This window comes from Botryllus schlosseri, chromosome 8 (genome assembly GCF_051294905.1).
Source record: "Botryllus schlosseri isolate E-star chromosome 8, Bs_hap1, whole genome shotgun sequence".
Lineage (NCBI taxonomy): Eukaryota > Metazoa > Chordata > Ascidiacea > Stolidobranchia > Styelidae > Botryllus > Botryllus schlosseri.
The window spans coordinates 21,398,517-21,412,282 of record NC_137243.1 but is presented as its reverse complement, the minus strand read 5'-3'; the positions used below and the strand labels follow the sequence as shown (position 1 = coordinate 21,412,282).

Genomic DNA, 13,766 nt, shown 5'->3' with positions numbered 1-13,766 from the left:
AGTACAACGAAAGGTACTTTCCTATATTTTCGGGTAGAAAGTGTCTGCTGATGATTAAGGCGATTTTTTACCTAAAACGGAAGATTTTGACCTGAAAAATCAAAATTTTAACATTTTTCTACCATAAAAAAAAACTTAATTTTGGCCAAATGTTGACGTCGCGTATGCAAATCAGGTGTTTTGGCAAATAATGGTAAAATTGTACTACTCTTCTTCATTTCTGGTTGCAACTGTCTGTCTTTACGATGTAGTTACGCCTGAAAAAGTGTTTTTGAGTGAAAAACTGACAAATTTTTACATGAAAAAACATGAAGAATTTCAGTAGTTACATCACATATTATGTTGGAAATAATTAAAATTTGTTGTAGTACAATGAAAGTTACTTTCCTACATACTTGGGTAGAAAGTGTCTGTCCTTACTAAGTAACTTGCCAAGAATGGAGAAAGAACGTTCGACAGCATCAGTTGTTGGCTGACAACACTGATATTGTGCGTACACTGCTGGTGACACACCGTGTTGCTTCATTCTGAAAATCTACAAATCACAATTTTTCATCATGCTCTTCTTCATATAAGAGCCATGCAATGTCCAAGCAGTCTTGCTTCAGTTGGGATATTGCGGTATACGTTTACCATCATACCATGTCAACTTATTTGTGTCATTTGACCGTTTATGATTCACAATGAGTAGCCAATGGGCCATCTACAACGGCCGGCCTATAAAGTAGGCTACAAGCTGTAAAATATCAAATGATGAGTTCACCGGCGGTGCAAAATCTACGATACAAACGAAATGCAGGGGTTACAATTTTTTTGACTTTGTAAACAATTTTGACAATTTTTGTCCTGACACTACAATTTTGACTTATTTTGAAATGTCAAAAATAATCGCCCCGCTGATGACCAAGGCTTCGGAGCTGGAACAAACCGCTCCAGCAGGGTCGTAATGACTCGAGTCATGACTCGACTCGAGTCAGACTCGAGTCACGATTTTTTTTGTGACTCGACTTGACTCGAGTCATTGTTGTTTCGGACCTGATTAAAACACATAAACAGATAACCACACCGATCAAACTGTATAGCAGGGCTGTCAAACACAATCTGACAGGCCAGACACGGCCCGTCATATGATTTCATCCGGCCCGTGGAGGAATCTATTACAAACCCTAGTAAGTAGCAATCACCAGAAATCACATTACTGATGGCCCAATTCATGACCTATGTTCCACTTCATTCCTGTATAGTGCATATACAGTCGATGGGCCATGTTTTGCTAGTGTGACGTCATATTGACGGTCAATGTGTTACACCTCACTTTAAAATCCGCTAAATGGCGCTACAGAGTGTCCGGAATTTGCTTCACAAAAATATGGTAACCCTAATATAAGCGGATGGCAATGGCAGCAGGTAAAGAATTGCGAAATAACGATTGGCGCCTGTTTAAGGTATAGAGAGTAGAGACATATGATAATAAGATAAAGTGACCATAAAATTCTGCCTTCTACTTAACACAGATAGGCCTACTGCACGCTGCCGTTACGAGAAACGGCAAAGAACGGTTCGGTTATGATATATATCAGCGGCTGTTGATTTTTAATGCTTCGTTGTGGAAATTGTAGTGCTTTATTTGGCGAGTACAAAATTTCAAATCTTTGCTCGGTGTACGTATGTACTATGGATGGTGTGAACCTCTGAAAGGTTCAGGTTCGTGTGAACGTGAACCTTTTTGAAAGGTTCTGTGTGAACACGAACGTGAACCTCATGACGTCAGGTGACGTCGTATTTCTAATTCCAACCCCACATTTTAGTGAAGCTATAGCCTATATCAGTGGTTCCCAACGTGGGCGATATCGCCCCCAGGGGCGATTTGGCGGTCTAGGGGGGCGAAAATGACGAAGGGGGCGATAGGGGGGGCGAAAATGGACCAAGGGGGCGACAGGGGGCGAAAATAGCGAAGGGGGCGATAGGGGGGCGATGACGCGTTTAAACGGCTATATTGGAGTCAAATCGGAGAAATGACCTTTTTTTTCTAGTCAACCCACGGAAATTTAGTTGCAAAAGTGTAAAATTCGACATCGAGCCGAAAAGTTGACAATTTCGACGAGGACTTGCAAGGGTATATAAGCTTATACGCTTTAACGGTCCAGGCCAGCCCGACAATGTATTCGGCGTCTGAGTATTGTGACGTTAATATTGAGCAGAGTGTAAAACAGGGTTATATACTTGCTACCGATATTACCACATTAACAAATTATACAGCAGTAGCCAACACCCCAATCCCACGGATTTTGTTTTTATGATACAATAAACATATACGAAGTCATGATTGACCAATGACCACGTACACCTGCTCGATTTTTTACATTAGACAACGATATCAATTCCTTTGTTTGGTCGAATGTAGTGCATCTCGCTATTGATGTTGTGTCAATGCTGGTCAAGCTCACAGCAGAGAGTCACTAAATATTCACAAACGAAATGCTGATTATTTCGAGCAAAATTTTTGAGATTCTCACGGTGCATGCTCGTTTAGTGTTGATTTTTTTTATGCTGACAGCGCCATGCATTGAGTGGCCAGCAGTTAAAATGTAATAAATTTCAACTAAAGCTGTTATAATGAAGTGAAAACTGTAATATGTGAAAAAAGGTTTACAGCTCAAAACCAACAAAGGTTCGTTTGTGAACGTGAACCTCTAAATTTCTGAGGTTCAACACACACAGAACGCGAACGTGAACCTCACGTTCACACCATCCTTGGTACGTACTGCATAGGCCTGCTGCTCGCGAAACATCAACAGACAAATTGCGTTTCACTATAAGTATAACCAGGGTTGCCATTGTCAAGGACCCAAAAGTAAGGACAGTCGAAAAATTATAGATTAGCATGAAAAAACGTTTTTTGAACATACTTTGTATTTATACGAGCCGTGGCATATCACATTCCATAATTTTCGCCAGAAACAATCTGCTCCAGCAACTCCTTGTTATTAGAAAGTGGTTCATGGATCTCACGAGAGCTCATATCTAGGTTCACCTTTACTCAGGGCCGAAAAAGCACTTCGTCAGCCCCCATAAAAAAAACGTTGGTCTTGACCCCCCCCCCATAGGGTGATAAACCAAACTTCTCCACCTCGTTGTGATTAGAGACGTCAACCAAGATGGAAAAGGGCGTAGGCCTACACCATGTTCAGACAAAATCATTTTTGAGCGTATGGAGCAAGAACTCGCGTAACAATGCTTGTAGTCTTGGTCCTGGCCGAATAAAATTTATTTGCGATGTTGGAATCGGGGAATATTGTTTTGAACAATTGCGATGTGCAATCGTTGGTGAGGAATGATTGACCGACGAAGAAAGAATAATATCGAAGAAGACTGTGACATCGGGCACTAGGTCTGGTTGGATGCCAGTATCAGTTTAATAATATTTTCATCATTTCAAAACACCACAAATCTGCGGTTCAATGAAAAGATAGGAAAGTGTCGAAACGACTTGGAGTATAGTCTTTGAGATAAGGCACCCACCATGGCGATGGCCATGTAGAGAAGATGACAGTTGCACACTGAATGAAAAGTAAAGCAGAGAATATGAAAGGCAACTGAAAAAAATGAGGTGACATGTGGCGGAAGTCGAGATCGATATATTAGGTCGTGGTCCGGTAATCCTGTACTCTGACTAATATCCAGCATTTAGAAGAAATTGCTTGTATTAGCCTACTTGTATATTGCCAGTTCAAGAGACCCCAACTGGTTGCTCGTTCGGCATACCCCGAGATCTGTTGATTGCATCGCATTGTGTGTCTGTGTCTACTAGTTGCTGACGATCACCCCTGACGAGTGACAGCCGAAAATATTCGGGTTCACTTCAACATGAATATACAAGTCAATTGTGCGTCTTGTATATCGCATTGCACCACATTGTGTTTGTGTCGTGGGCAGATGAAAATATAATCTGACGATTGATTGATCGACCTGACCACTGAGCTATATAAACACCTGACTTGGCTATGATTCAGTGACTAAACCAAGCCCCGAACTACTGCTGTCTCCGGCTAAGCAAATTTGCGTGATCCCCATATGAGCAGATGCATTGTGGGTACAGGGTTAAGTGATTTAGTACAGGGGCTTATGGAAAAGCGGTCAGTGTTTAAATATATATTGATTCGCATTGGCTGTGTTGTATTTTGTGCGTATAGAGCAGGGGTCACCAACACGCGGCCCGCAAGGTCATATTTTGCGGCCCGCGATCTGATTTGAAATTTCGGAAGAACGATTACTAAAGCATTTTGAAATGCAAACTCCCTAACTAATAAGAGGTTGAAATTATTCTTGCCACGCGCGGTTCAATGCGAGTTGATTATAGATTTCAACATATTAGTGTCCTTTGTAATCTGAGCCTCACAGTGAAAATACGAACAGCAGAGGCAAATGTTGCGCCCCATATAGAAATATCAATTTGCAATCGTGTTCTAGTCAAAGGGGACTAATAACAATTGGCCCACCCAAAGATGCAGTACAGCATTAATAACTTCCCTAAATTTCTTAAGATACTTTCTGCATTAACTCTTCCGGTAAATTTGATCACGTGGGCTAAGAGAGGATAAATATTTGATAGTAATATTTGAAACTATACTAATATTAATGACGAAATTCACTCAGTAATATGAAAAAGTTTTCGCGCTTCGCGCGACTAGGATATGAAGTCCTGTGGTTGTTCATAGCATTTCGGTGCGCATAGTAAGCCGATGTGAGGAAACCAATTAGTCTGGAGTTCGCCGGCAATCGACATGGACAGTGGACAGTTTAATGTGAGTATCTGGCCACCAGTCAGCCCGTTACGACTATGCACTGGAATGCTGCCGTAGCTAACATGCCCGCCGCCCATGCTGGAGAGAACAGTGTTGTATTGGCGTAGAGTTATAAAAACCTATAGCTGTGATACTGCCTTGCCGAATCTCGATATTAAAGTCATGCGGCCCGCGGCCTCAAAAATTTTTGAAAAGTGGCCCGCGACCCTTTTTGAGTTGGCGACTCCTGGTATAGAGCGTTGAATGACTAATTATTCCAGGGATATCTAGATATCCCTGAATTATTCTAACGTTCAGGATTTGTTTCAGCCTAATATCTCGTGTCCGTATATTGATATTCTATGTAATTCGACATGTCGAAGATAGTCCGTTTATCAGGTGGTAGTGGTAGGGCCTAGTCTTTGCTGTGCCTACGGGTGCAGTAAAAGGCGGAAGAAGATATCCAATGAGTCGTATGCAAGAAGTAGACGGCAGTAGTCATGAAGAGTCGATAGTAAAGCGCCGATACCCCAGAACTTTCCAACAGTAAGTGAATAACATAATAACCATAGCACTATAGCAGTCAGACATGTCCAGATCAACCACAGTTGTAATAAATAGGTCATGGTAAAGTGATAGCAGAACATTTCGTCGCAGCTATATGAATGAAATGACCATACCAGACTACCAGCAGAAATCCGTGTCACCATATCAGCTATGTAATGTTCATCATCAATATCTGTAATAATCTTTGTTTATTTATTATAGTTGTGCTCACCGTAAATACTATTTTATTCAAATCCAAATTTTTAGACGGCAATAACTCCGCTTCCACTGGTTGAAATTGAACCAAATTCTTGAGCATCGTTTCTATAGACAGCCTAACACTTTCATGGGGTAAACAAAAAATTTTCAAATTTTTATTATTTATTTTTACAAAATAAATAGTAACTTACTTCTCCTGTAGCAAAGCGGTTACTGGCTGGAATTGAACCAAATTTTGTGTGCAGGCTTAAATTAGGTAACCTAACAATTTTATCAAGTAGCCAGTACGATTTGGGATAAAAAGTCATTTTTGAAGAGCCCTAGTGTACATGCATCCTCTTTACTTAGCCTTTAGGCCCAGCCCAGGTGGGTGTAGATTTTTTGGATTACCTCAAGTCGTTGCGTTACCTTGCTATCTTTTCATCGATGATTGATCTGATAAAATCAATAACGATAATTAATTCTTAGAGCGCAGATTGCTGTAACCAACATAGCGTCAATTTCAGTGAGCACAGGCAATTCTACCCGATCTAAATAAGGACTCGTGCATTCATCTTGTTTCTCTCGTTCAATGATATAAATATATTATTTCTCTCATTTGATCACATCTGCAGAAACCGCTAACTCATATTGCTACACATACCTCACATATCTTCACTTTCACTTTCTAGGATTTATTTGGATTACTTTGACACAATGAATAAGTAGAATAACAATTAGATGGTATAAATTTGATTGTAGCTGTGCCTTTGCCATGTCACATGATGATGAATTTTCCTCCGTCAGTGGTATTCATAGCCACCACGTAGCTGGCAGCAATAGCATTGAGATCAGCGCCATTGTGGTGAGAAGATTTCGAATCGAGGCCAGGGTAATCCTGAGGCAGTCTCCGGTAATAACTTGAAGCTGGTGGTCATAGCCACCGAGCCATAGATGCTTTTACTACCTATAGATATAGTACCTGGAAGATAACAACAAAACTGGCATTATCCATTGCAATCATTGGATCGCTTGGCTATTTGTCTACACTTGAAATGTGCCTGTTTATTGGTTTTCAAGATTTGTAAGAATAGTAAATTACAGTGTGTGCTTGTATCAACAATTCGAGGAAGTAGTACATGAAACTGAAGCTATATAATGAGTAAAAAGACAACATCAGCAAGCTCCCTCAGGCATCATATCTAAATCAAATTGCCATACACACACACACACAATACCTGAAACTGCTGAAGCTGTAGGGATAAAGAAGACAACATCACCAAGCTCCCTTAGGATTACCGGTATCATATCCAAATCTAATTATCAATGCCATGACAATTGCCTTATCCTAGTAATTGTGAAAATAGCACGCAAGACCAGAATTTTTTGAGCAGAAGCATATGTTTTACTTGGATACAACGAGTTGAGCAATCTACATCGGGAAGATATTTGTAAATGAATACATACGGTGACACATATATATAACCTTATCTTGTCCTAACCATCAAAATCGATACCAATCAATCAACCAATCAATCAATCAATCAATCAGGTTTATTAATATTTTCATCGTTTCAAAACATTACAAGACTGCGATACAATGTAAAGATAGGAAGGTGTCGAAACAACTTGGAGTACCCATCAAGGTCGGACACCCACCTTAGTCTAGGCGAAGTAAATAAGAGGCATGCACACTGAATGAAAAGTAATGCAGAGAATATAAGACGCAAGCGACAAAATGTGGTGGCATGTAGCGGAGGGCGAGGTCGATGTTAGGTCGTGGTTCGGTAATCCTGAAGACTGGCTAGTACCTCCAGGCCAAAGAATCAAATCAAAACAGTCACTTCACCCAACCACTTTTGCCTTGACTACCAGCTTACCGCGGAACTATCAACTTAACCCAAAAATGGCGGCCAATTGATCACGCAAATATAGGGATAGTATCGCTGTAGATTACTAACCTACGTAGGTTAGTAATCTATATTATCGCACTCCAGTGTTTATATAGCTAAGTTAGGGTTACCATATTTCTGTGACACAAATTCCGGACACTCTTTAGCGCCCACTAGAGGATTTCAAAATGAGTTGTGACGTCACACTAGCAAAGCTTTGCTTATAGACCAGAGGTGGTCACGATCCGGTTCAGGAGAATGTGGCTGACGTGTGTTGTGTAACCGGGACCGAAACCACATTTTTCAGCCCCTTCCCACCCAAATAAACAATGATTTTGAGTTCACCATAGGGTAATCGATGAAACTTCTGGAGGGAGGGGGCTTGCTATATGAATCTGGTTTCTATATGCATCTACTCGTTAAATTTTTTGAATGAATTTTGTCAATAATATTGGTTGTTCCATATATTACTATATAGTTACTATAGTTAATACCCTCCGCCATCATGATCAGAGTTAGCGGTAGAGCTGGTGGAGGATGATGAGTTCGAAAATACAGGGAGCGTAATTGTACATCGTTAAGTCATGTTCATGTCCCACCTATAAGATTGTTTATCAGTCTTATGCCGGTGCGCACCACGGAGCGTCATAAACACCCCACATCCACTGGTTTCGAACCTTTTATTGTCACGACTCCATCTCCAATTCAAAAATGGTCCGTAGCCCGGATCAAAATTGGACGAGCTGATTAATAAAAGAAGTCAGCACCTTTGTACTAAAAGAAGTCAGCAGCTTTGTCCAGACTTACGCACGGGCTATATTGGAAGCTGATTACGTTCAACATATTCGCAAACCCCATAATAAAGGCAAACGACCGCCAAGTTTGGAACCACTATACATACCATTGAATAGAGCAATCAAACGGCCTTAAATTTTACTGCACTTTTTGCGAGGGTGGTAGTCCCCATTGTAAAATCAATAAATGTGATAGTGAATCGCGCGCAGCGCGAAGAAAAATATGAAGCATTAGCATAAATATTCTCAAAAATAATGTTTTCATGTTAATTTACGAAAAAATTATGAGCCTACGTCAAGTCTTCAAAATTCCGGACATTTGGCCTATTTTAGAAATTCCTCCCGGACGCTAGTTCGAACAGTGAAATTCCGGACATGTCCGGGAAATTCCGGACGTATGGCAACCCTAAGTTCATATAGCTCAGTGATGGCAACCCTAAGCTAAGTGGACTAAACCTAGGCTTTCGATACGGGTCATTGATCAGCTTGAAATAACTTTATGCCATAGAAACAAAAGTCGGTTCCGCCGCTAATGCCGGTAACTGTGTACCGTAATCTCTAGTTTTTAGCTTTTAACTTAATCTACCTGGTATTTTCGCGAACCGATGTCATGTCAAGCGGTCGTAAGAAAGACCGATACAACGAAACCTGGACGAAGGAAGAACTAACCGAGTCGTTGCGTCAAAACGACTCAAAATCATCGTCGCAAAGAAGCAAAAGCGGCAAGAAATCCAGCAGCCGCCGCGAAGCTAATGACCGAGATTATCAATACGAGGAACGGGATAAAGACAAATCCAGGTCGAAACGTGAAGATGATGCACGTAGACGACGGGATCACCGAGACGAAAAGACAGAACGTAGATCAAGACGTGAGGATGAAGATTACGACCGGAAAGATCGTCACAGAGATAAAAATCGCGAAGAAAGAAGGCGTAGGGAACGTGATATCGCAGATACAGAAGAAAATGATCGACGACATAAATCCTCACGCTCAAAAGTAGACAGAAATGATGAAAAATCGAATCATGATGAAAAAAGATCATCAAGACACCACAAAACAAGGTCTGATCGTTACGAAGACCGGGAAATGCAAGAATATGAATCATCGCGTCGCGACAGACCCAAGGAAAAAGATAGGCATCGTGATGATGATCAAGAAAGAAGGCATCGCTCGAATCACGACGATATCGACGAATCAGAACGCAAAAGAAGACATAAATCGAAGTATGATGACAAGGAAGAGAGAGATAAATCTGAGAGAAAGCATCGTTCGTCCAAACACCGAGAAGAAAGAAAGGACGATAAAGCAAAACACTCTGATGATGACATGTACGGTTATAGCCGTAAACGTGGGGAAAAGAAAGAGTCAGACGAACATGACGAGGAATATCGCAGAAAACGAAAAGAGAGAAAAGATAGAGACGATGCGCATCGCGGAAGGAGGGAGGACGATGAAAAAAGAGAGAGACGTAAAAAACGAGAGAAAGAAGAACGTCGAAGAGGAGAGGATGACGAAAAACGAGATAGACGTAAAAAACGAGATAGAGAAAATGAACGAGAAGACGAACATCGCCAAGGGAGAAATGGCGATGAAAAACGAGAGAGACACAATAAACGAGAGAGAGAAAGCGAAAAAACATCGCACAGTACAAGCAGCAATTCAACGCGTCGAGATCCACACGAAAAAACGGATTCTAACTCCAATTTACCTGTCGAAAACAATGATTACGACGATGATGAATTTGAGGATTACGAAGATGATTTTGAGGACAGCGACAGTGGCGCAAATTCTCCGGACCAACAAAAAGTTCCGCGTAACGACATGGATGATTTAATGATGGCTTTAAAGTCTGAAAACGAGCGTGCGAATTCAGCGCAGTCATCGTCGAGAGCTAGGAGTTATCCACCGTCTGACGGTAATGAGACTCCATACTCCCAATCGAGTCACTACAGCCGCGACCAAAGCCGTAATAATTCAGGCCGGTCAACGGCAGGTCCTGTCACAATGATTAACTTCTCGGTGGGATCGAAATCAATGAACTCTCAAACGCAAAGGAAGCTGCTAAAACGTAGCGCAGACTTGATGAGTTTGATACAGTTAGAATCGGCTGGATTTGACATACTAGATATGCCCCCGGTCACCGAGTATAATTTGTACATTAAAAACTACGGGAATTCCGATAGGACTCAGGCTTCTGTGCAGTGTAATGAAGACAACCTCGATCAAGATATACAAACTGACGTTCCTAACACAGCTACAATATGGACCCAGCATCCACCGCATGACTTGAAATGCTCAGGTGGTGTTGATGTTGTATCTGATTATAACGAGACTGATGGAGACATACAATCTGTGCTGTCCACGTTACGTGTTGATACGTTACGTGTGACTAAATTCATGAGACGCGCCACTAAATTAGTGGAAGCGATTTTGAATGAGGATGAAACTTGGAAATCGTCGAAGAAGAGGACCAAGGATAAAAGCAAACTATCGTTTTGTGAGTCGGTGACCACGTTGAAAACAAATTTAGCGTATCTACAAGGGCGTCGTGTTGTTCATATCGCAAGCAGTCAAGGTTCGTTGCGTAACGTGATAGCTGTTGCGTTCGAATCAGCATCGCACAGCTTCTCAACTAGAATTGATCGTAAAGGCTTGATAGCGATCTGGGATACAAGAAAACCTACGATCCCTGAAAAGATTCTAGTTTGTGATGCGCAACCAACTTACTGCTGTTTCGGAGTGGGAAAATCTTACATATTATTCACTGGTACAGACGATGGATGCGTGCTAGCTTATGATTTACGAGAAAACGGGGTATATCATCAGATAGTGTCACTGGAACCTACGAGAGAAACGATATTGCGTAGTGCCACTTATACCACAGGACATTTAGATGACGGACACACAAGCCCCATTGTTAGCTTAACTGCGATCGGCGCGGAGTCAAAATTTCAAGAAGAATCTCAAATTATTCCTCAAAACATCGACAGAAAATCACATTCGGGACTCGCGTTCCAGCTAGCTTCCTTAGAAGAGTCAGGGTGTTTGTTTATATGGATTGTCGTCGAGGTTTTACCTGATGCAGATTCCGGGAATGACTTGGGCCTCGCACCTCACGGTAAAATTAAATTGATCAGGAGTCTCACTTTTAACATACCTTCGCCCATTGCTGGTACATTTCCAGCGGCGCAGTTTCGAACAACCTGCGTCCAATTTTCTGTTATCGATCCTAATCATTTTTATGTCGGAACTGACACAGGACATATCATACATTGCACGCAGCACTCTGCGTCTACTGAGCAAAGCGTTGGATGTGCTAATAATAAGGATGTGTTATTCAACGAGCTTGAATTGGTGTCTCCTGTTTCAAGCTTTGATATTAATCAGTTTCAGCTTTTTGGAGCGTCGCTGTTACTAGCTGGGCATGACGACGGCTCTTTGCGATTATATCTGTCCGATAGGAAATTTCCTGTGATTAGCTGGCCGTTTTCTACCAGAGGTGCTAGAATTGTGAAAGTTCAATGGTCTTCTATAAGGCCGTCTGTATTTTTTGTAATGGACTCAAATCACTGCCTGCATATTTGGGATCTCGCTATTATGCACGCAGATCCTATCAAAACAGAAGCATCAAGCTCGAAGCTGATGAGAAATTTTTCGTTGAGCAAGACATCTTCCGTGACGTCGCCGGAAATCGCTCTCATATTCGAAGACAAGGCAAAGGACAAGTCTGTGCTAGAAGTGCATAAACTGGCACCTCATTTTACGCAAGTTACCGATTACCAAGAACTGGATCAGTTGACGTTTTTGGTGCAGTCGCTATTGTGATGTGCGCTGTGCAGTCACAAGCTTGTCTCTAAATAGTGCAATTCTCCGTTTACCTATCGTGAATAGGGCTTGACCGATATCGGAATTTGAGCCAATAACGATCGCTAGCAACTTCTCTGATAACCCAGATACATTCAACAAATATGGCATCTAGATTAAGACACATCTCCATAACTTTAGAGCACTTATTTGAACAGCTTTGCAGCCATTGCCATGCTTGAACAATGGACACGATGTAAACTAGAAACTCTGCATCCGGACACCTATAATTTATTGGAGTACTCCAGTAGGTTTTGTCTTCTTCAAGCACTGAAGTGGTTACCAGTATGATTTTAAACTACTTCCACTCATGGTTGTAATGACTTGACTCGAGTCGCAGTGTTTTATTGACTCGAGTCATTTTCCTAAAAATGATTCGACTCTAGTCAATTTGTGTATTGCCTCGACTTGTACTTGACTCATTGCGCATGACTCGGACCAAGTCATGTGACTCGACATATTTTATACGATTTATTCAAGACTCATATATCAGGACCGATAATAATTATAAAATAGGCCCAGAAACTGTCTTAACACTATGATTCGGACTCGAACCTCTGGTTGCCGACTTGTAGTCGGTCGTGAGTTGAAAATCACTTGACTTGACTCAAGTGGAAACCATAAAAGTCAAATTGACTTGTGACTTGGTTACCACCCTGCTTCTACTTCGAATTATCAGTTTGTAGGCAAAACCAAGCCTTGGACACTTGGTAGATCGCTAAGTAACCTACTTTATTTGTACTCGAGTAAAAATTTACAATGCTTCTTCTACTTGAGTACCGATGATGGCTTCTTTGACCACCTCTGCCTGTACACTAAAACAAATATATCGATATTCCCAGTATAGCAGAGCAGTCTCACATTAGATAGATCTCTGACTCCCTACTAATGTTGTGGCGTCATGAAAATTGACAAATAATTTGTTCCTCTATTGCTCGATAACGATATTTCTGTCAAAGTGTTATATCGACTCGATATTATCAGTGAACCGATTATCGGTCAGGCTTTGATCGTGAAGATGCAAGATTAACCTTCCGATAATTGAATCGAATAATGGTAACCCACATTCTAGAATGATAGTAACATCTACGATGTGTTTTAAAATGCTCTTCACTTCATGTTGCGGGCAAATATATGTCGTGTAAATGTTATCCAAGTTTGCATCGTTATGTAACGCTGTCGCGCGGACAATGCATGGCAACTGAACCTTGTAATAATGCAATACTGTGTCTGTTTCGCATACTGCAAAGGAAAGCAGATTTGTTACTAACGTTTTGTCATAATACACTGAAATTTGTGTTATGCAATTGTTCAATATTGTTGATTTCAGACAAGCATCACTGTGTAATGTGCTGCACATGTTTTTAATGTATATTATATTAAAAATTTCGAATTACTAATAAATATTACTGAATTGTGGACGGTTATTACTCAGTTGTTTTAACACTGTATCCTTCTATCATATAATTCTCAGTAGTGTTCACCATAACTATGATAATCACATGGCCCACTTAGCTGCAGAACTAGTGCTGAACGTGAGTATTAACGTGGTATGCATCAGAGTTGGATCAATTGTAATTTGTAATTGTAATTGAATGTAATTAATTACATTTTTCAATGTAATTGTAATGTAATTGTAATTGAAGCATTTTTATTTTGTGTAATTGTAATTGTAATTGTAATTTGA

The 13,766-nt window shown here is 40.9% G+C and overlaps 2 protein-coding genes across 2 annotated transcripts in view; one reads left to right on the top strand and one right to left on the bottom strand.

Annotated features, from left to right (window-relative positions):
• The window catches only part of LOC145445031 (tripartite motif-containing 13-like), a 412,502-nt gene that overhangs the window by 328,204 nt on the left and 70,532 nt on the right, over window positions 1-13,766 (bottom strand). The window lies entirely within an intron of this gene.
• On the top strand, window positions 8,713-13,498 carry LOC145445009 (cytoplasmic dynein 2 intermediate chain 1-like). Its single transcript, XM_080323096.1, has one exon. It carries the CDS (start codon window positions 8,825-8,827, stop codon window positions 12,038-12,040), a length of 3,216 nt encoding a protein of 1,071 aa, XP_080179222.1. The 5' UTR covers window positions 8,713-8,824; the 3' UTR covers window positions 12,041-13,498.